This window comes from Muscardinus avellanarius (assembly GCF_963383645.1).
Source record: "Muscardinus avellanarius genome assembly, chromosome: 19".
NCBI classification, from domain to species: Eukaryota; Metazoa; Chordata; class Mammalia; order Rodentia; family Gliridae; genus Muscardinus; species Muscardinus avellanarius.
In genome coordinates this window covers 49506850-49529313 of record NC_137805.1, presented here as the reverse complement: position 1 = coordinate 49529313, position 22464 = coordinate 49506850, and the positions used below count along the sequence as shown (strand labels likewise).

The window sequence follows — 22464 nt, the reverse complement described above, 5'->3', positions numbered from 1 at the left end:
CTGAAATAAAAGTTATGTGAATGTGGTCTCTCAAAATATCTATTGTACTTTCATCTTTTTACTTACCTTGTACTTACATCTTTTTACCGTTTCTCTTTTGCATATCTAAATTGCCAGCATCATTACTCTTGCGCTTTGGGACCATTATTAAATAGAGATGACCTGGACACAAGCACACTGATATCTGAACAGTTGACCTGATCAAGTGTCAGCCACAAAGTGAACAACAGGCAGGTAACATGTACACCGTGGATATGATGGAAGAGAATGATTCACATCAAGGGCTGGACAGAGCAGGCGGGATGGGATTTTATCACACAACTCAGAATGGTGCAAAATTGTAAACTTATTATTTCTGGAATTTTCCATTTAGTATTTTCAGACTGCTGTCAATTGTGGCTAATTGAAACCATAAAAATGGACACTATGGATAAGGTGGGGCTACTGTCCTGAGGGGTGAGCACCAGCTGGAGGGAACCTGAGTACCCGCCATCCTGCAGAGTAGCCTTTACTGGTTAGGAGCATGTGCTGTGAGTTCAGTGTGTCTCAGACACTGTACTGACCTCATCAGTTTGTGACACTGTCCAGTGGTTCCCTAACTGGTACCCCTGCCCTGCCAGGCACAGCTCCTAGGCTGGACATCAGCACCACCAGCCTCGATGTTGCCCCTGGGCACCTGTACTGGAAGGAGGGGGAAGACCACGTCCTGCAGGGCTGTTCGGCTGTTGAGTGGCCCTGACCCCTGCGTGACTGCACACACTGTTCCTCTTGGGCCTGGCTCCTATGGAAGCTCCTTCTGGATTTGGAGACTCAAGGGCTAGGGATGGTGGGCTGGGGCTGAACCTCCCACCTCCCTTGACCTTCTGTCTCCACCTGTGATCTGTGGACAGATGGGGAGACTCCTGCATCTGGAGAGTGTGTCCCTCACGTGCTCATTCATTAATTTATTCAAACATTCTGAGCACCTGCTCTATGTACAGCATATGCTGGGCTCCAGGGACCCAAATATAACTTCATCTCTAGCTTGAAAGTTGTTTGTTTTTGCTGGGTTCCCAGCAAAAACAAACAACCTCTGAGCTATACCCACAGCCCCATTTTCTTTTATTTTTTATTTTGAAACAGGGCCTCACTAAGTTGTTGAGGTTGGCCTTGAACCTGTGATCCTCCAGTCTCAACCTCCTAAGTACTGGGATTATAGGTGCGTGCCACCGCTCCTGGCTGAGAGATGGCAATTTAGACAGGGACAGACACATCCGTCATCACCACCTGTGTGATCAGACCTGTGACAAGGGTTGTAGATGCCCAGAAGAGGTACTGGACCTGGCCCAAGAATCAGGGATGGCTTCCTGAAGGAACAGCATGCCAGGCCGGGTCCTGAACGTATCAGTAGAGAGGGGTATGGGATTCAGGCCACCTGTTAATGGAGAAGCCACAATAAGAAAGGCTCAAGGCATGGGAGACCCAAGGAGATTGCACTAGTAGTGAGAGGACTATGGGGTGACGGAGAGAAGGGCTAAGAGTGATGACCGGTGTCGGAGATGTCAGAACAAGAGAGCCTTGCAGGCATGGTGGGGAGCACGCCATCCCAGCTCTGCCCAGCACCCCAGACCAGAGGCCTCACTACCCCATCTGTGAAATGGGAGCTCAGTGGGATGTCTCTGACATTCTACCAGGATCCCTGTCATCTGCCAGAGTTCATAGTGTTCCCAAAAAAGCATGGCCCCAAGGGGCTGTATCTTCAGTTGTACCCACACAGCTGCCCTCTGCCCCACATCCCTCAAGTCTCCTCCACTGTGGTGGGTGAAGAACTGGAAGGACCACTGTTGGCAAGGTTGAGGGCGAGTTCCTGTGGGCTTCAAAACTCTCACTCTTCTGAAGAGACTGCGCCCCAAGAGAGGCAAAGAGAAAAGCCCCGCCGGGACTGGTCAACTGCTGACCTGCTGTGCAGCCTCAAGCAAGGCACTGGGCCCCTCTGAGTTCTTTCCTGCCCTGAAACGTGCAGTTAATCAGAATAGAAACCTGCTGGACCGTTTTGAGCACCACATTCTTCTTAAGGTGCATGGTGCAATGCCAAAATGGTAGGTAGCATCATTGCTGTTAGCGGTGTAGGTGAGGTAGGTCATCAGGAGGCAGGGGGTGCTGCTGGGTTGGAGGCGTGACTTGGCCATGAAGGGGTTAACACGGAAGCCACTTCTCCCCAGTCCTGGCGATTGGGGTGGAGGAAACGCAGTCCAGGCCCCCAGCCCTGCCACAGTGAATTTATGAGGTGCTGGACACTTTGAGTCCGGAGCGGGGTCTCCTCTCAGGCTGTGGCGGGAAATGGTCATGGTCAGCGGCGAGAGAGGGCTCAGGACCTTCTAGGAAGAGAGAGGAAAACAGAGAGAGAGAGAGGGGCGGGCAGGGGGAGCCCCTCATATCTTACCTGCAGGAAGAGGGGCCAAGAGGAGCCAGGTGGACACTGAGACTGCGCCCAGAGGGCACGGTGGGCAAAGGTCCACGGGGGGTGAGGGGCGGCGCAAAGGGCGGAGTGGGCACGGGAGCGCGCAGGAGTGGTTCTTCAGGGGAGGGAGAAGCAAAGAAAGCAGCTTCCAGGAGGGAAAGACCCCCGGGGAGGCGAGGCCGTCTCCGCCCCCCCCCCCCCCCCGTGGTACCTGGCAGTGCGCGCGCGGTACCTGCGGGGCGCGGGCCTGCGGCTCTGCGCACGTGCGCCTGGCGGCGCTGGGGACGCGGGGGGCTGAGGACGGCGACCCCCTCCCCCGGCCCGCGGACCATCGCGCCGCCCCGCTCCCGGCTCCTCCCCGCCAGGGCAGTGCCCGCTGCGCCCGCGCCCACGCTGGACCTGGCGCCGGGTCCAGGCGGCCGGAGCGACCCTGAGCCCCGCGCTGCCCCCGCGCCGCCGCCCGGCCGTCGGGCCGCCCGGGGACCGAGCGCCAGCCCTGACCAGGCTGCCCAGATGCGGGTGCCGCTCTACCTGCTGCTGCTCGTGGCCCACGCGGTGGACATGCTCGCCCTGACCCGGAGGAAGAAGCAAGGTACGAGGCACAGCCCCAGCGGGCTCAGCGGGGAAAACGAGGGCCTGGGGACATCTGCGCTTGGGCTCCTTGGAGTACACTTCAGTCCCACTTACAGATAGGGACACCGAGGCTCTGGGCGCCGGTGAGAAGGCCATTGAGCCAGCTGGACCACGGAGACTCCCCAAGGAGGGAAGGGACCCGTGGGACTTTGCACTGCCACCCCCTCCCCTGCAGTAGCAGCAATGCCTGAGGGAAGCCCTGCCAACCGGAGAAGCCTCCAGAGTCCACACAGGGACAGGAGACAGAGTTGGGGCTTAAACGCTTCCCCAAGAATCCTTGTTGGGCCAGGAGGTGCCATCAGAGGCGCTGGTCTGATACTCCAGATAACCATGATGTACCGTGTCGCCTCCACGGGACAGTGGCCCTGGTTCCCCCACAACCCCATTTCAGCCAGACCTGAAACCTGGGAATGACCTGAAAGAGGTTCCTAGAAGAGGTTGGTCCCCTCCAAAAGCCCCAGCTTTCCCACTGGGATTTCCTAGGACCACCAGGAAGATAAAGCAGAGTTCAGACTCTAAATGTAACAGGGGCCTCTGGCATTTGCAGCTCAGGGCCCTCTGCCAGAGTCCCTGACTGAGGCAAGGAGGTCTCCAGGCAGTGGGTTTCAGGCTGCCTCTGCAGAGTGGGAGTGGACAGAACCCATGCAGCCCCAGAGGGCGGATTGAGCAGACCCATGGGTCTCATGCTGAGCCGGGCAGCCACACTGCCTCTGGATGCCAGTCTGAGAATCAACAGCCAAATACCAGCCTCTGTGCCAAGGGTCTTTCATACACTGTCTTGTCGAACCCCCACTACACCCTCAAAACATAGGCATCATCACATTTTATAAAGCGAGGACCCAAGGCCCAGACAGGTGAATAGCTAAGTTATCCAGCAGGTGGGTGGAATGTTCCACATTTTCTGTCTCTCCAGCTCTGGTGCTGGGGAGTGAGGCTGCACGGTAGAGAACAGAGAGAACAGGCTGCCCTCCAGGGGCTTCTCGTCCATTTATGTGCAAAGCCCACGTGGACTGGAGCCGGAGGTGGAACGGGCTGGGACGGCTGACTGTGGCCCAGAGGACTCTGGCTCTTCCTGGAGTTGACAGAGGACCAAGGGAATGGAGAGGTGGTGGCCTCCGGTGAGTTAGGAGCGTTTGGAAGCCCCTGTGGCACTCTCTGCGAATGGCCTTTGTCCACTGGTTCTAGAGCCAGCCTGCTTGGGACATCACTTTGTGGCTCTGACCCTCAGTTTGCTGATCTGAGGGTCTTTTAGAGATCTCTAAGGTCCTTCTTGTTCTAAAACAAGGTGTTTTTTTTTTAATTCCCTTTGCTTGGTATTGGCATATGTCTGTAATCTCAGTACCTGAGAGGCTGAGACAGGAGGACCACAGGTTTGAGGCCAGCTGCAGAAACAGCCAGTCCTTCAGCAACTTAGCAAGATCCTGTTTAAAAATAAAAAATGAAAAGGGCCACCTAGCTCAAAGGTAGAATGCTTCTGGGTTCAATCCCTCCCCCAGTTCCCTCATTGACTCATCTTTAAAATGGGAATGATAACCTTTAGTGTCCGACTTCTCAGGAAGAAGGTGGGTAAGACTCAGGGAGTTCATGTAGGTAGCTGAGTGCACAGACGTCCATCTGTGCTGATCATTCCCGTGTCTTTCCACTGTGTTCCTGGCTGTTTGCAAGGATCTAGTGAAGGGAGAGGAGACATTTATTTTCTGGATGAAGAAACTGACATTCAGAAAAGGGAACTGATTGATCGGGGCCGCACAGCAGGTGAGTAGCAAAGCAGGCTCACGTCTCAGTGTTGGTCCTGATGCAAAGCTCCCTCCTGAGCTGTATTGGTCTTCCTTTCTTCCTTTCTTTTCTTTTTTTGTACTGAGGATTGAACTCAGAAGCATTCCACCTCCAAGCTATGCCCCAGCTCAATTTTATTTCTTTATTTGAAAACAGGGTCTCACTCGGTTTCTGAGAGCCTTGCTCTCCTGAGTACGAGGATTACAAGTGTGCACCACCACACACCGCTGGTCTTCCTTCTTAGAGCCTTAGTTCCCCCATCTGGATAGGGCAAGCCAATTTTTAAGATGTTTCTCTCTAAAAAGAGTCTTTCTCCTGAGAGAGGAGAGAGAGAGAGGAGAGAGAGAGGAGAGAGAGAGAGAGAGAGAGAGAGAGAGAGAGAGAGAGAGAGGAGAAAGAAGAGGAGAGGAGAGGAGAGGAGAGGAGAGGAGAGGAGAGGAGAGGAGAGGAGAAGAGAGAAGAGAGAAGAGAGAAGAGAGAAGAGAGAAGAGAGAAGAGAAAAGAAAAGAAAAGAAAGTTGCCTTCCCTCTCTCCTCCCTGGCCCACTACACCTCCCTAGGTGCTCGGGAGCAGTCCAAGGAAGGCTGCTCCTTCACCGGCCCCAGTTTGGTGAGGTGCTCTTGGCACCCTCCTCCAGTAGCTGATCACATGCTTCTGGGACACACAGCAGCCCAGCATCTGCAGAGGGAGGCACGCAGTTCCATTTATTAGTCAGATGCAATGGAAATAACCTTAGATTTTAGTCCCATTCCTGACTCAGTGGTGCTGCCAGAGCTCGGGTGAATCAATCTCTCCCCTGCCCCAGTCCACAGCCTCAGTTTCCCCATTGGCACTGAGGTGGCAGTGGAGGCTGAGCAAACCCTTTACATGGCATATTCTGCAAAGCCAAGGAGGCTTTGGGAAATGTTGAATGTGCAGTTCTTGAATGTGAGACTTATCAGAGCATAGGGGAGATGCAGAGTAGGGAGGACAACCTTTCTCAAACTTAGTGCATGTCGGGACCATTCTCACACGGCACCCCCTTGGAAACACTGCACAAAACCCCAAGGGTCCTACCAGTCTTGACCTTCTCATCTAACTCTGGTAGGAGAATGTGTCCTCAAGATACCTGGATTGGCCTGCCCGCCCTCCCTTCCTCCCTCAGCAAGTGCTGCAGGCCATCCTCAGCCCAGGATTTGTGCTGGGAATGTTGGGGATGCCAAGGTGAGCACACCGGCACCTGCCTTCATGGGGCTGGCAGTACTGAAGTTTCACCCTGCCCCCGGCTCTGTAACCCACTCCTCAGCCCTGGCCTTTGGCCTGGCCTGTGGGGTCAGGGCTTGAGTGTCTGAACCATCACCCTGGGCCCCAGTTGCCCAGACTCGTGCTCCCTTGGGCTATGGAGGAACTGTTTTTATTTTATTTCTTTTTCTTTATTATTATTTTTTATTTACGAAATCCAATTTTCTTGTTTCCAAGACAAGAAAGAATGAAAGAAAAGGCTTGAGAAAGGTTCTTGAGTCTCAAGTGTCTCTTACAAAACAGCGTTTTGATTAATTAAGTATGAATGAATAAGAACCAGATGGGAGCATTTCTGGAAACGTGCTGGGGTGCCCTGGCAGTGGGTCAGGCAGGCAGAGTGAGGGTTCCGGTTCGCACCCCCACCCACAGACCTGGAGCTTAACTTGGGCACTGAGAAGCCAGACTGTGATTAGCTCCCCCGAGGTCTGCTTTATTCAAGGCTCCTGGGAAGGGGCCTCCATTCACATGCACCTCCAGACCCTTCGAGACCTGATGGTGAGGGGCAGGAGAGGAAAAGCCCCAGAAGTCAGTCATCCCAGGTTGGGGTTTGTATCCTGGCCTAGATCTGACCCTAGGCAGACAAGCCTCTCCCACTGGATGTCCTCAGCTGTGAGGGGGGATTCCTCTCACCGGCCGCCACACAGTCCAGAGGGAAGTGTCCAGAGGTGCATAGCAGGACCTCGTAAGACTCCCCGCTTCCCTGTGACCACAGAGCAGGACATGCCTGGCTGGGCTGAGGGAAGTTTCACGTGGGCCGCACCTCACCTGCACATCTTACTTTCTGTGCAACACTAGGCAAACCTCTTACTGTGAAATGACTCCGGAGGCCCGCTAGGTGGGGCGCACACGGCATTCTGGATGAAGTGCAGAGCCCAGTGCGCGGGGCACAGCACTGTCCACCCAACGCAGGCGGCGGAGAGGCCGGCCCTGGGGCCAGCAGGTGGCTGAGGCAGGGACAGGGCAGGTGAGGGCCTGCCAGTGCTGTGGCGGGGCATCTGCAGAATGTCGGCTTCCAGGTGGAGCCAAGAGCAGCTGCGCCAGGGAGCAGCGTGCTCTGGGGCTGAGGCAGCCAGGGCCAAGGAGGGCACTGTGCCTTGGGAGAGTGCTACTGCAGGCCAGTCATCCGCCCAGTCATCCTGGGCCAGAGGGGAAAAGCAGTGACTACACAGGCCGACTGCTCGGTCGCCTCAGCTCCACTCCTTCTCCTTCTCCCTCTGCAGCAAAAAGGGGTGCTGCTGCACCCCAATAACCCGCCTTTCTCTCTTGTAGATGAGAGCCATCCAACCCCACGCCCAGCCACCGGCGAGCCTGAGGTCCCTGGGAGAGCGGGACTGGCCACACGTGGAGCTCTGTGGTGCCCAGGGTGTGGCTCCTCTGTGTCAGACCAGGGGGCCGAGGCTCAGCCGCCCAGGAGCTCACAGCCCCAAGTTGGGGTGCGAACCCTGAGTTTCAGAAGTTCCACTATCTGCGCCTACAAATGCATATGACTCCTGAGGGGGACTTTAGAGTCAGTGTGTGTGCAAAATGAGGTGTCTGAGAGGGACCCATGGTGGTGGGGTCAGGAACTTGTCAGGCAGAGGCAGCCGAGGGTGGAAAAGCTTGCAGAGGAGGGGAGAATCCAGCCAGGTAGGAAAGGACCAAGGGACCGGCTGGCTGGAGGAAGTGGAGGCCCCATGGCAGACAGTCTGTGGTGGAGGGCCCTGGAGGACACACCTCCAGGTTGAGTGGACTCACCGCCACTGTCATCATGAAGAAATCTATTTCCTGGCCCATCCTCTGGGCCAGACCCTGAGCGAGGCGCAGAAGAGGACAGCGGAGCTGGTGTGGCTCCAGGGCCAGCCTGTCCTGGAGGTCCGCTGTGCACGTGGCCAGGCAGGACTCCACTGCTCTCAGCACGGCCTCGGGAGGCAGGCCACCACCGTCCCAGTCTCAGCTGGGGACTCCAAAGCCCAAAGAGGTTGTTGCTTGGCTAAACTGTCACACGGACAAGGTTTATTTGTCCATTCTTCCATCTGGTGAAAAAAAAGCTGAAGTTTACATTAATTCACACAGGCTTGCAAACCACCAGCAGGTCAGGGGAATTAATTTAGTAAGTAGTGCCAGCATTTTGGAATGGAATGAAATGTAATAAAATAGAGTAGGGTCAGCAGACCTTTTGTTTTATTTCTGTAAAGGACTCTAGCTTAAATATTTAAGGCCATGGGGACCACATAGGACATGCTGCGTATTTTACTCTTCTTAGCTCACAGCTGCACAAAAACAGCCAGGCTATGATTTGTCAACCTCCATTTTAGAAAATATCAGAGGGTATCTCAAGTGTTAAGACTGACTCTTGTCTTGAGACAAGTGTTTCAGATTACACACATGTGACCATGTGCATGAGTGTGTGTGTGTGTGTGTGTGTGTGTGTGTGTGTGTGCAGACATGAGGAAGCATGGATGTGTGTGCACATGCGTGTGGATGAGTGGGTGCATGGGTATGTACAGTAGAGTCTGTGCTCCTGGTACCCTGTGTCCACTGATAGAACCGTGTGTTTCTAGCCAGGAGTGATGGCGCATGCTAGTAACCCCAGTACTTAGGAGGCTGAGACCGGAGGACTGCAGGGATGGCAGGTTTGTGGCTAGCCTCGGCAACTTAGTGACCCTCTTTCCAAATAATGAATAAAATTGACCAGGGTGGGGGTGGGGGTATAACTTGGAGGTAGAATGCCTCTAGTTTCAATTTCTAGTAACCCCCTCCCAAAAAAAGGAGAAGAAAGAAGAAAAATAAAAGTGTATTTCTTACCATTATTTAAAGTGGGGCTGCCACTGTAAGGCAAGCCTGTCCTCTGCACAAAGCCCTTTGCAAGCTGACGTGAAGCAGGTCCTCATGAGTGAATGCAAGATGTGGTCCTCGAGGAGGTAGGAGAAACCCTATGTCCCTGATGGGGACACTGAGACACTGTGACCGACAGGGAGCTGGGGTCAGCAAGGAGGTGTGGCCCAAGGGCTGAGCCGGGCAGAGTCTTCAGTGCACAGCTGCAGATGTGTTGTGGGTCCCTGGTTTGTTTCAATCCCCTGAGTCTGGTGGTCTAGCCCTTTCAAAAACATGGGTTTTAGCCCCAGAACATGGGGTGATCTATTGGGACTCTCATGTCTTTCTACACAGATACCCCTTAGAAGCCCGTGTAGGTAAGACATCGTGTTCTGTCCACTTGTCTGGTGGATACGGTCACCCCTCCTGCCACTTACAGAAAAGGAAAGCTACTCCAGGCCTCTCCACAAGAGACCACCAAATGCTGCCTGCAGCCAGCTTCTGTCAGTGCAGTGCCTCACAGTGTGCAGAGCAGGGCCACTTTGGTTTTCTCCCGAGTTCTCCAGTAGGATACAGAATAATGGATGTTAGGGCTGGAACTGGAGACCTGAAAGGTGATACTGGTCAAATCAGAGGCTTCCATGCAGAGCACCAGCCCAGAAACTGCAGATGGTGGTGCAGGAGACGGGCGAAGGCAGCTTCCAACGGGTACAGGAAGGAAAACTCTCGGGAGTGGCCAGGTCTGTGGTGGAGTCTTTTAGAGCCCGTGTCCTCTGTGTGACTTTGGGGTGCTCTGTCTACTTGGTTCCCCGCCCTACAGGTTGGAGGAAAGTGTCAGACGAGAAGGAGGAATGAAAAGGGCTTTAGAACCAAAGGTGTGTCTGCACAGCTGGTCAAATAACCAGAGGCCAGCTGAGGTGGGTGCCTGTAACCAGCTTCGCCAGCCACCTGAGCAGGATGGAGCCACCGCAGACGAACCATGCTGAGGCCCATGTCTAACACAAAGCCGCCACCCCAAGGCTGGCCCAGACACACCATGGCCCAGGAGTACACACCCCATCTTATCTCTACACACATAAATATGTTGCTGAAAATATAGCTTTTTCTTTAAAATATAGTTTTTCCTCAATATCATTGGGGAAATACCCAGTTTGGGGACCTGTAAAAATGACAGTTTCATAAACCTCAACAAGATTGAACCCAGGGGTATTCTACTCTGTGCTACACCCCCAGCCCTATTTTATTTTTTATTTTGAAACAGGGTCTCACTAAGTTGCTGAGGCTGGGATTACAGTCGTGGACCACCATGTCCATGCTCTTCTCTCTTGACTATTGCTGCCTCTGTAAAATGTGGGTAGTAACAGTCCCCTTGTAGAGCTGCTGAGAGGATTGACTAGGGCTGTGAGGCCTTCAGATACAAAAAAATCAAGGATTCTCAACCCCCTTATATAAAATGGCAGAGCAATTGCATAGAACCTATGCACATGCTCCATACACTTTAAATCTTTTCTAGATTAATTATGATAACGAACGCTATGTTGTATTCTGTGTTGTTTAGGGAATCCTAATGAGACAAATGTCTGTACGTGCTCAGTACAGATACTTTTCTTTTTAAATATTTGTGATCTGAGATTGCTTGAATCCTTGGTTGAAGACAATGAAGATGCGGAGAGCTTTGACTTATTTATTTTACTTACTTATTAATTTTACTTTACTTATTTATTTTGCTTTTAGTTATTTATTTTACTTATTTATTTAGCTTATTTAGTTATTTATTTACCTTTTACTAGCATCAGAAGTGTAAAAACTCTTGTTTCTTTATTTCTTTTTAATGGTTGAACATTTACTCCATGCCACCTCTTACCGGCATTATTTTATTTTCTTTAATGATGCAGAAACTGTTCTAAGTATCTTCTATGTACTGACTGGTTACCTTCTCTTAATAAACCTGTGAGGTAGATGCTATTATTATCCCTATCTTACAGATGAGGAAACTGGGGCACAGAGAGGTTAAGTAACACACAAGGCCACACCACCAGGTTTTGAATCCTTCCTGGTCCGGAGCCCAAGCTCTAACTACTGAGCTCAGCTGCACCCAGCTTTGTTTAACCAGCATGGTAGCCTGTGAGGGTTTTACCCACATTTTACAAAGAAGGCAGAATTGAAAGAGAAGAACATTAATTGAGGTATATGAAATTGCTGTTTGTGTAGGTTTAAAACAGACACATTTAGCAATTTCATATTTCAATGAATCACTTCACAGAATAACTTCAGCAAACTCAGGCTTTAAATCCAGATAATTGATTCCAAAGCTCAGGTCCACAGTTGCCATGTCAGGCTTTCTCTGAGTTCACCCACATTACAGCCCCTTGAGGCAGCTTGATCCTTTTATTCTCCCTGTTGCCCTGCAGTTGAGGCCCTCTGCACTCAGAGAGGGGCATCGGCTAGCCAGGTCTCTCTGCCAGGGCAGGGAGAGGCTGGGGATGTGCCCAGGTCTCTGCCGGCCAGAGCCTCCTTCCTGGGCCTTGTGCCGGCCAGCGATGCTTCCCCTTGGGGATTTATCAAACCCCACTGGGAAAGGTGCTCCCTGGCCCCCATGGTGAGGCTAGCTCCCCTGCACTGCCTTCCCAGGCCGGGCCACCTTGCCCTGGAATGGTTCCATGCAGTGAACCCACGTGATTCATGGTTACTGCTGTGTGGCCCTTGGTGGGGGCTCAAAAGAGAGCCATCCCCAAGGCTGGGCTCCCAGACCACTCTGGGAGCAGGGCTGTTGCAGCTGCTCCCTAGAGCTGGCTCTGGTGGGAACGGGCACAGCTGCGTCCAGCAAGTCTGGATAAGCACAGCAGCCTGTGGGCAAGCACAAAAGCTGTGTCCTGTGCGCTGCCAGCCAGGTGGCCCGGGCAGGTCCTCCGGCCAGTTTGCAAAATGGGACATCAAACAGACAACATACATACCCCTTGCAAAGGGTGCACTCAGCCAGTGACCACTGTGAACGTCCAGTGCCAGTCGCGAGAGTGGGACCTGAACAGGACTGGCCTGGGCTCAGCTCCCAGCTCTACTACCATCTGGCATGGGTGAGGCTGTGTCACCCCTGAATGTGAGAGTTGTCCAGTCGGATAATGGGGCCAATCACAGCATCTGCCTCGTGGTCACCAGCCTGTGGCAGGTCCTGCGTGACTCGCCCAGAGGACAGTAGGTGCTGTGGCCATCATCCTGGGAGGTTGACTGTACTAGTGTGTGCCTACTTTTCAAAAATAAAGTCATCTTATGGAACCTCAGTTCTGAGGATAGAGTGGTCCTGAGGGCTGTATGACTGATGAACAGTGACTCACCCGCTCTGAGCCTCTGTTCACTCCTCAATGGAAGTGGGGTAATGAAGAAAGGTGGTGCAATGTGTGTGTGTGTGTGTGTGTGTGTGTGTGTGTGCACGCACGCACGCTTCACATGACAAGTGTGTGAGTGATGTGATTGCTCTTGAGGAAGAGGCCGAGACGGGGCCTGACTCCTGCACACAGCAGGCTGGAAACCCCTGGTCAGGTGGGCATGTTTGGGATAGGCTTTTCCTTCCTTCTTCCCTCCCCACTCCTCACCCACCGTGGTATTTGAGCCCATTACTCTTTACTCAGAGTATATTCTTAACATCAGTCTGGCAAGACCCGTGCTTCTTTTGTGTTCATTTGATTTTTCTAGTGTGTTTGTGTTACTGGGAATTGAACCCAGAGGCATTCTACTGTGTGTGTGTGTGTGTGTGTGTGTGTGTGTGTGTGTGTGTGTGGTACTGGGGGTGCAACCCAGGGCTATTCTACCTCCAAGCTACACCCAGCCAGTTTTTTATTCTTTATTTTGAAACAGGGTCTCACTGAGTTGCAAAGGGCCTCGCTAGGTAGCTGAGGCTGTCCGTGAACCGGGACCCTCCTGTATCAGTCTCCCGAATGCTGGGATTACTAGTGTGCGCCACCACGCCTGACTTCTCAGTTTTCTCATCCATGAAAATGAGTAAGCATAGCTCCAGCCTTACAAGGCTGTGGTGGGTTCTAAATGATTTTAATGCAAGGGCATGAATAGCACAAGCCCTCATCTTCTGAGGCTGGGCATTTGGTCTGGGAAACTGGGCAGGGAAAGTGTCACTGTGATGCACCTCGTATGCTCAGCTTTGAAAGTGATTTAGAAATTAGGCATGGTGGGCACACCTGAAACCCCAGTTCTTGGAAGACTGAGAGAGGAGGATCGCTTGTTCAAGGCCAGCCTCAGCAACTTGAGACCCTGTTTCAAAATTAAAAATAAAAAGGGCCGGGAGTGCAGCTCAGAGGTAGAATGCCCCAGGGCTCAATCTCCAGTACCAAAAGAGAAAAAAAGGGGGAACGGATTTAGGGAGCCTCCCAGCCTGGGCCTTGGGCATCACCCCAGGTTGGGGTGGTAGTGTGCAGACTGTTTAAAAACACTCACTAAAGGACACCCGGAACTACTACCTTGTCCCAACAGCTTCTGAAGGTCAGGAGGCAGTAATGGGTTACGGAGGTGGCTGGAACCGATGACAGGAAACTGCAGAGGTGACATGGGGCACGTGGAGGAGGCTGCAGGCAGACACTTAGGGGACTGGGTTTTTTTAAATCTGAGGACAGGTAGCAGATATGCCAAGTACCTATCCAGGTGCCACTGTGGACTCTGCCAGTGGCCCTTTAATTCTCATAGAAACCCCTCACAAAGCTCCACTGTCCTCCCTCCCTGAGTCCTCCCACTTCTCTCAGCCTTGACCTGGATGGCATCGACACCCTGGCCCTGGGCTCCCAGCTCCTTCTCCTGCCTGTTATTCCTCTCTGCACCAGGGATGCTCTCAGGATAGCAGAGCCCACACCTCCCCATGGCCACCCAGCTTGCTGCTAGCAATGTCCAGCACCATTCAGACATTCAGACGGCTCCTGAGCCACTCACCCTAGTGGCCGGCCCCTCCGCCCTTCCAGCCTCAGCCTCCCCTGGCGCTCCCTTGGGGCTCTGCACTCCGACTTGACAGCCCTGTTCCTTGTCAGCTCCCTAGTCTCCAAAGCGCTGTCTCAAAGCTTCCACCAAGAGTGTGTATCTCAGAAAGGCGCTCAGCTTACTTTATTCAGTTCCCTGTGACCAACTGCAACGATCCTTCCCTCTCTGGGATGGAAACATCTGAGGGTAAGAGCTGTCTTGTTCACAGACATCTCCCCAGTGCCTAAAACAGTGCTGCCACACAGTCACCCGTGGATGTCTCTGGGGACTGATTCTAGAACCACCCTCTATGGGTACCAGAGTCCACAGATGCTCAAGTCCCTGATAGAGGGCAAAATGATGTATGCATAAACCTGTGCACATCCTCTCCTGTACTTTAATCTCTGGGGTACTTACAATACTTAATGCAATGTAAATAGTACTCTGCAGTAGTGTTTCAGGAATAATAATGATGAGGAAAATGTCTCTATATGTTTGTTACAGACATTTCCTCCCCAATACTTTTGATCTGAAACTGTGGGAAAGGAGAGAGAACGACTAGCCCCTTTTTCATAGGCACAAACTTAGGGCGTGTAACTGTCACAGAGTGAGGTGTGGGGCTGAGATCGAGAGCAGGTTTCCTGACCGCAGGCCTTGGAGTCCCCACCACCCTCTGTCTCAATGCCTGGCAGAAACAGGAGCGCCTCATCCCTGGGGATTGAGTGACAGCAGGAAATGGATCACTGGGATCCATCCAGTGGCTGGCAGGATGGGTATAGCTGACCTGGTCTCCCTAGTCAGGGGCCAGAGGCCAAGCTGTGCTCAAGCCCCGGTGGGCAGGAGCAGCTGGACAGATATGAAGCCCAAGGTGTCCATCCAAGGCCCCAGGTTCTAGCCCCCACCCTTCAGTGATGACTGTGTGGCTCTGAACAAGTTCCTACCCTTGTGGGTGGTTCAGGAACCATCCACACAGTGCTGTTAACTGCCCCCTGCTGCAGCAACTGGTGCTGCCCAGATCCCCTTCCCAGTGGGAGCGCTGCGTGCTATCTGCCTTTTACATTTTGCCCATCTTGTAGATCACTATAATCGTTCATTCTTGTTTTAATCTTCAATTTGAACATGATTAATGATATGGAGCAGCTTTTCTTTGTCTTTGAATTCTTTGTAGTCCTTTTCCGCCCGCCCACCCCCCCCTTGGGTTTTTCCCCTTTTTCTTATTAATTTATAGACGCTCTTCATATATTAAGGATGGCCACCCTTGGCCTACTTTGTGTGTAATTAACGATAAGACTGAACATGTAACAGAAAGTTAAAACAGGTTCTAAAGAGAGCTACCTCATGAGTCTAGAATCAGAGCCATGCTCCTGGATTACTGGTAAAGGACCAGCGATCTCTGCCGCTTTCTCTCCTTCCAGCGCTCTGCCTCTGTGACCACAGCAGCTATGGTCTGAAGAGTGCTGAGGGAGGTTTGTCAGGCAGTGGCTGGGTCAGGGTGGGCACTTCCTTACCCCCTCCCTAAGTGGACTCAAGGGTTGAGGAGGCTTGAGAGACAGTAAGATGACCCTTTGTTCTCCGATGGAACACATACTACGTGTGTGTGTGTGTGTGTGTGTGTGTGTGTGTGTGTGTAGTAGTAGTAGTAGTAGTAGTAGTAGTAGAAGGAGGAGGAGGAGGAGGAGGAGGAGGAGGACTTAAATTCAGGGGCATTCTACCTCTTAGCTAAACCCCTGGCCCAATTTTATTTTTATTTTTGAAACAGGGTCTCACAAGGTTGCTGACAGCCATGCTAAATCCCTGAGGCTGTCCTTGAATCTGTGGGAGGCTGAGACAGACGTGGCCACCATGCCTGGCTTAGACTCACACCAACTGAGCTGCCCTGTGTACTGAGGATGAGGAGAAGATTAGTGATAGATGCAGAAGGGGCAGATCAGGCCTGGGCATCCCATCCTGCCACTGTTTGGACAATTTCCTACCCCAGTCAAAGGACATTGAAGGAAGCAACTGAATTTGATCTACTCTGTAGATTCCCAAACCAGCTGGGCACAAGGCCTGGGGGATTTTGTTTCCATCCTAGACACATGTTTTAGAAAAGCAAAATTGGTCCCATCCATTCACTGATTCATTCATGCATCCAACAAACATTTTGAGGGCATCCTAAATGTAACAGGTGCTGGCGAGTCAGCGGTGAACAACACAAAGTCCCAGGGAAGTTTACATGACGTGCCCAGTCCAGTAGACTTCACGAATCTTTCTAAAAACATTCCCGCAGGTCTGTGATTTGGCTTTCCTTCCTTTTTTTTTTTCTGGTACTAGGAACTAACCTCAGGGGCATTAACCCCCAGGCCTTTTTTTTTTTTTTAAATTTAGAAACAGTATCTAAGTTGTGGGAGGCCTGGCTAAATTGCTGAGGCTGGCTTTGAACCTGTGATTCTCCTGTCTCAGCCTCCCAAGTACTGAATACAAGCATGTGCCACCATACCCAACTGTAATTTATCTTTCAACATTAATAAATAAAAGCAAGTAAGAGGCTTTTTTTCTTATTTTTACTCTTATGTTCCTGGAATCTAGAGAAGAGCCTGACACACAGTAGATGTTCCAGAAATACGATTTGGATTGCTGATGTGAAGTGAATATCTAGAAACACCGAGTGTGACCATCCATTTGACAAATGGGGAAATTGAGGACTGGGGACAGGGAGGGACTTGTCTAAGCAACCAGAGTCCATATCTGGGGTTGTAACCTTATACTAGGCCAGACCCATGATAGAAGCCAGAAGATGCTTACCCAGGCCTAGCATGGCAGGAAGCCCAAACTAGCTTCCCAACTCTGTCACCCTGGGAGCCTGCGGGGCGCTGGCACTGAGGCCCCCGGGCTTGACTCTGCGCGGCTGCTTTCCCTGGCTCTCCCTAGCAGTGCACTTGGGTGTCTGCAGCGCTGGATGTTGAACCTGTCCGAAGCTTCCTTTCATTTTATGAGGCGAGGGAGGTGCTCATGCCAGACCTATTCAGGGATCTATGTGCTCCCCAGTTCTTGAAATAATAATAATGACCAGCTTCTAAGACCGCCTGGCTTTGTGCCCCAGCGTGCCACTTGCTGCATGAGCCTGGCCAACTTCCTTACCTTCTCTGTGCCTTATCTTAGCCGAGTTAATGTTCCCCACCTCCCAGGGTTGTTGAGAGTTCCAGGCACCTCACAAGCTCCTCCTTTGCTTTATACGTGCCATCTTCCAGATTGGCTAGGCACATCACCGGATAACGTCCAAGGACAGTTGTTAACCTCATTTTACAGGAAGGAAAACAGGCCCAGAGAGATTGGGCGGGACTTGAACCCAGGTCGTCTGCCTCCAGGGCAGTGTTCCTGTCTGCTCCGAATGCTTCGAGCCCTCCTTTCCTACTGCCATCCGCACTGTGGGACACGAGCCCTCTGGGGCTGCTCTAGAACCAGGGTCCTCACGCTCACCCTCGACTTGTTCTCAGCTGCGAGCACAGATCTGCTCTGCTCAGTAACTGAGCGCCCGCCCGGGTCCCGTTTCATCTTGGGTGGCAGGGCTGTGGCTGAGAAGAAGTCTCACAGCCCTTCAAGACAAAGCCTGCTTCTCGGATGAGGAAACTTACACATGCCGTGATGGGGCGCTCTGCCAAAGGTCTCGCAGAGAGTGAGGTGCTGCCAGGACAGGAACTGAAGTCCCAGTTCCAAGCGCTGGGCTCTGTCCATCACAGACGAGCAGGTGAAGAGCGGGGCAGGGTGTCCACAGGGCGGACTTCCAGCCCCGCGCCTTCCTCGGTTGGGTTAGTCTTGGGGTCAAAGGGCTTAGTTTCCCTCGCACAGTTCCTCCACCTTCCCTAGGATCCTGGCCCTCGCATCCTCCCCAGGGCACACAGGGCCTCCTGGGTTTGACCGGGGGACTCCCAGCCCCCTCGGCTTGTAAATCGAGCATCCCGATGGACTGGAGGTACCAGGCCCCTAAGTGCTGCAAACATCCACTCAGACAAAAGCTTACAGCTTCCCACAGAGCCACAAAGCCAGAAAAGGCCTCTCCACCATAAAGAGCCTGGAGAGCAGGGAACCGAGGTGCACACATCTATTCTTAGTACTTGGGGGGCTGAGACAGGAAGATCAGAGGTTCGGAGACAGCCTCAACAATTTAGCAAGACCCTGTTTTAAATTTTTTAAAAAATAAAGGGCTAAGGGTGTAGCTCAGAAGTAGAATACCCCTGGGTTCAATCCCCAGTGGGCCTGGAAAAATCATCAGCATGCAGGGGAGGGGATGGCCTCATGGTGCTTTATGACAACCAAGAGGATCTCAGGCAAGAGACCTATCCAAATTTCCCCATCTGGAAAATTCTAGAAAGAGGCAGAACCTATTTGAATCTCTCCTACCTGACAGTCACTCGGCAAGCACTCTTGAGCACCCACTGGATGTGAGGTTTGGTCCTTAGAGAAGAGACGGACGCACAGAGGGTTTCAGCAAGGAATCCAAGGTCACACACAGCACACCTCTCCCCACTGCGAGGAGCAGGGCTGGAGTGAGTGGAACCAGAGTGCCTGACAACTTCATGCCACTTTTACCTATGGGACAATTGCAGGGCTCTTGCTTACACGACTTCACACACTTGACAGCATTGTGGTTTACACGTGAGACAGGCTTATGATGGTTCCACTAACTGATTTTGTGACAGTTTTACACTCAGGCCAGCTCATGGTGGCCCTGTGTTTGCAGATGACAGGGTGCTGAGCTCTGGGGAGTGGGTCTGGGGGAAGTCAGCGGTGCCCCCTGACTCCCTCCACCTGGGTCTCAGAGTCAGCAGCTGATCCTAAGGCAGCAAAGTGAGGAATGAGGAGGAATCCGGGACCCCCCCCCCATCCCCCACGGTGCTTCTGGAGGTCCCTGCTGGCTGCTGTGGCACTTCGCACCTTAGGCCTCCCACCAGGAATAATGTAGCATCCCCTCAGGAGGTTTTTTTTTCCCCCTTTTTCCTTCTTTTTTCTTTTTTTCATATTTTCTAGCACTGAGGGTTGAACCCAGGGGCAACCTACCTCTGAGCTATACCTCCAGCCCGATTGTTTGTTTGTTTGTTTGTTTGTTTGTTTAAAATGGGGTCTCACTAAGTTGCTGAGGACCTGGCTAAGTCACTGAGGTCTGAGGAGGCCTCAAACCTGCAATCCTCCTGTTTCAGCCTCCCAAGTACTGATTACAGATGTGAGCCACCATACCCAGCTCCCTAATGAGTATTTATTAGAGCGCTGACTATATCCAGAAGGTCCAGGGCCGGGCCTTGAAGGAGGGGTAGCTGGGCTTTGGTGTGGTTGAGCAGCCTGCTCTGGCCTGTGTCCACAGCCCAGTGGGGCCCCGAAGGGCCTGGCAGAGGCAGACCTGGACAGGGCCTCTAGCCTCCACCCAGGGCACTGGGATCCTTAAGAGGCGGGTCTCATTCGTCAGCACATGCTTGCTACTGTCCCAGGGTTGCACAGGGATTCAAACAACCCTTTTCCTTACTATAATGCCTTGCTTGGCAGGGACCATCCCCAACTCAAGCTACTTGGGGCAGTGCCCTCCAACTAGTGGTGGTTGGAGTCAGGTCATCCCTTCCAAACATCACCCCCAGCGTCTCCCCTCACATCCACCATCAGGCCAGCAGCGAGGCCCTGGGCCCTGGGAGAGAGGCCAGGCCCAGCCAGCCCAGGCTTTTGTTCTGATCCACCACCTGGAGCTGCTGGTCTTCCAGCCTCTGCTCACCCAGCCACACCTCAACGTCTGCCTCCTCGTGTCCTAGTAAAGTGTGCAGGCCTCCCAGGGAGCTTGGCAGAAAGGCTGAACAGCAGGCCACACCTCAACCTCCTGCATCAAGTCCGCCTTACACCCCAGCTCCCTGGCCGCTGTGTGCAGCTTGGGAAGCCCAGCAGCCTCCCTGAGTGGTTTCTGAAGATTTCACAAGCTTATACTCACACAACAGCAGCACAAGGGGTGCTCTTGCCACCCCTGGGCTTGGGGAGTGGGGAAATGTCCTGCTGAGCTGCCAGACAACCAGGCAGAATCCTTTCTAGATATTGGCTTGTATAGACCAGTGGTGGGAGGGTAGTGGTGGAGCCTGGCAGGGTTCAAACCCACATCTGGTGATGAACTCCTGGCCAGCAGTGATGGGCAGATTAACAGCACATCGGGATCGCCTGACACACCACCAGCTCTCAGTATGCGCTGTAGGCTCTCCATGCAGCCATGTCGTCCCTGGTGGGACCCAGCCTTCCTGATGCGCTTCTGTCTGTTGGGGGAAGGAAGACTGGATGAAACACAGAAGGGGCGTGTCCATCCCGGGCAGCCTGCCGCTGTCTGTCTGGCCAATTTCCTGCCTCAGCTAAGGTCAAGTGGACTCCGAGGAGGCAGTGTCCAGACCTCAGCACAGCTCCGGGAAGTGCTCAGCACTGCCTCCAGACACGGCCGGTGGCTCTGCGTGTTGGATTCAAGGGGGCATGGGGTACCCTAGTGGGAGGTGGCATGGCCTTGAGATTAAGCTCTCAGCTTCTGCTCAGCTCATGGCCTGCCAGGACCCCCGCCCCAGAGCTGACAGAGGCCAGGGGCTGGGACCCAGAGCCCTGTACCCCTGGGGAGTCTCAGAGCCAGGAGCCGTCCCCATGGACACCCCTCCCCCCGTGATGGTGCAGTCTGCCCCCCAGGCAGGAATGTGCCTGGGGTTCTTCTGAGCCCCCAGTGGTGGCAACTGTGGCCCATATGTGGCGGTCTGAGCGGGCAGGCGAGAGTCCAGATGTTGTTTATTTCACTTGGTCACCAGTGACATGCGTCTGCCGCTGCCAGGACGGAATCAGGATGCGCTGCCTACACTCTCTGTATGGGGCCCTCGTACTCAGTTCTGGGGCCCTCCCAAGGACAGAGCGGGGACCAAAGCCGGCCTGGCCCTCCTCAGGGTCATGGCCTCAGGGCAGGGGCACCCCCAAGGAGTCCTGCAGGACAGCTGTATTAAATCCCTAGTCCACCATGACAAACGATGTTCTCATGCAAGGCATACTCCCCTGGGCACACCCCAGTTATGAAGAAACTCTACCCCCAAAAATGTTGGCATCAAAATAATAAGCTCTGCACTGATTGTCGAGAGAATTCCAGAGTCACAGATGCCGGGGGAGGCGGGGCAGGTGGCAAGAGGCACAGCAGTAATGGTGATGCTGCTGAGCCCGGGCTTCAGACCCTACCCAGCTTCTCACAACACCTGAGAGGTTGGCCTGTAGGGTTCCTGTGTTGCAGATGGGAAGACTGAGGACCAGAGAGAATAAGGCTAGTTCAGGGACACATGGGCCAGGTGGAAGGACAGAGCTGGGATTGGAACCCAGGCGGTGTGGGCTTTAACCCTGCTCCCCCAGTGGTCCTCAGAGTCCGGACCCAGGACCAGCATATCCCTGGGTATCTGTTAGAAACACAGAAATCCAGGCTGGCCTGACCCTGCTGAAGCGGCAAGGCTGAGCCGAGGCCCAGCCGTCTGTGTTTTGCACAAGCCCTCCAGGTGAATCTGGTACCTTCTCAAGTCTGAGAACCTGTGCTCTGCCAGATGCGGGGGTATTCCAGCTACTTGGGAGGCTGAAACAGGAGGATTGCAAGCTCAAGGCCAGCCTCACCGACTTAGTGAGATTCTGCTTCATAATAGAAAAATAAAATGGGGATGGTGGTGTAGCTCAGAAGTAGAATGCTCCCGGGTCCAAGTCAGAAGAAGAAGGAGGGGAGGAAGAGGAGGAGGAGGAGATGATGATGATGGCCTCCCTTCAGTGTGGAGGCAGGAGGGTCTGCATCAAGCTGGACAGAGAAAGCCTCCAGTTATGTACTTCAGCCAGTCATTGCCCTGTGAGGGTGTGGGCCAGTGTTGGCAGATGTTCTGGCTTTTCAAGGGAAGTCCAAATTCCAGCTTTTTATGTGAAATCTCCTGATTTTTATAAATGTTGGCAATCTGTCCAAATTGTTTTTTTTTTTTAAACAAGTGTGGTAATAGAGTGCTTGGCCTGGTACTGAGAACATTTTAACTATAGGCTCACTGAGCTGCAGAGGGGTTGAACTTGTCTGGGACAACATGTCACTCTCAGGGTCCCACTGTCACCCGGAGCCTTTTGAGCCCCTCTGCAGAGTGAAGGTGGCTGGGAATTTGATGCGACCGAGATTACCTTAAATCCACTCAAGATTCGCAAGCGGATGGGCACGGTGATCCCACCTGTGATCCCAGCACTTTGGAGGCTGAGACAGGAGGATTGTAGGTTCAAGGCCAGCCTCAGCAACTTAGTGAGGCTCTCTGCAACTTAGTGAGACTCTGTTTCAAACTATAAAATAGGACTACACACACACAATCTCTCTCTCTCTCTCCCTTCCTCCCTCCCTCCCTCCCTTCATCTATCTCCCTCTCTCTCTCTCTCTCTCTCTCTCTCTCTCTCTCTCTCTCTCTCTCTTTCTCTCTCTCCCTCCCTCCCTCCCTTCATATCTCTCTCTCCCTCTCCTCTCCTCTCCTCTCCTCTCCTCTCCTCTTCTCTTCTCTTCTCTTCTCTCTCTTTCTCTCTCTCCCTCTCTCTCTCTCTCTCTCTCTCTCTCTCTCTCT

At 53.0% G+C, this 22464-nt stretch overlaps 1 protein-coding gene across 1 annotated transcript in view; it reads left to right on the top strand.

Moving 5' to 3' along the window:
- Positions 1 to 2953: 2953 nt before the first annotated feature.
- Positions 2954 to 22464, top strand: part of RSPO4 (R-spondin 4) — a gene marked incomplete at both ends in the record, with an annotated part of 53869 nt that continues 34358 nt past the window's right edge. The window contains one exon of the mRNA XM_080716547.1: positions 2954 to 3032. Coding sequence (XP_080572673.1) covers positions 2954 to 3032 — 79 coding nt within the window. The remainder of the gene's footprint in view (positions 3033 to 22464) is intronic.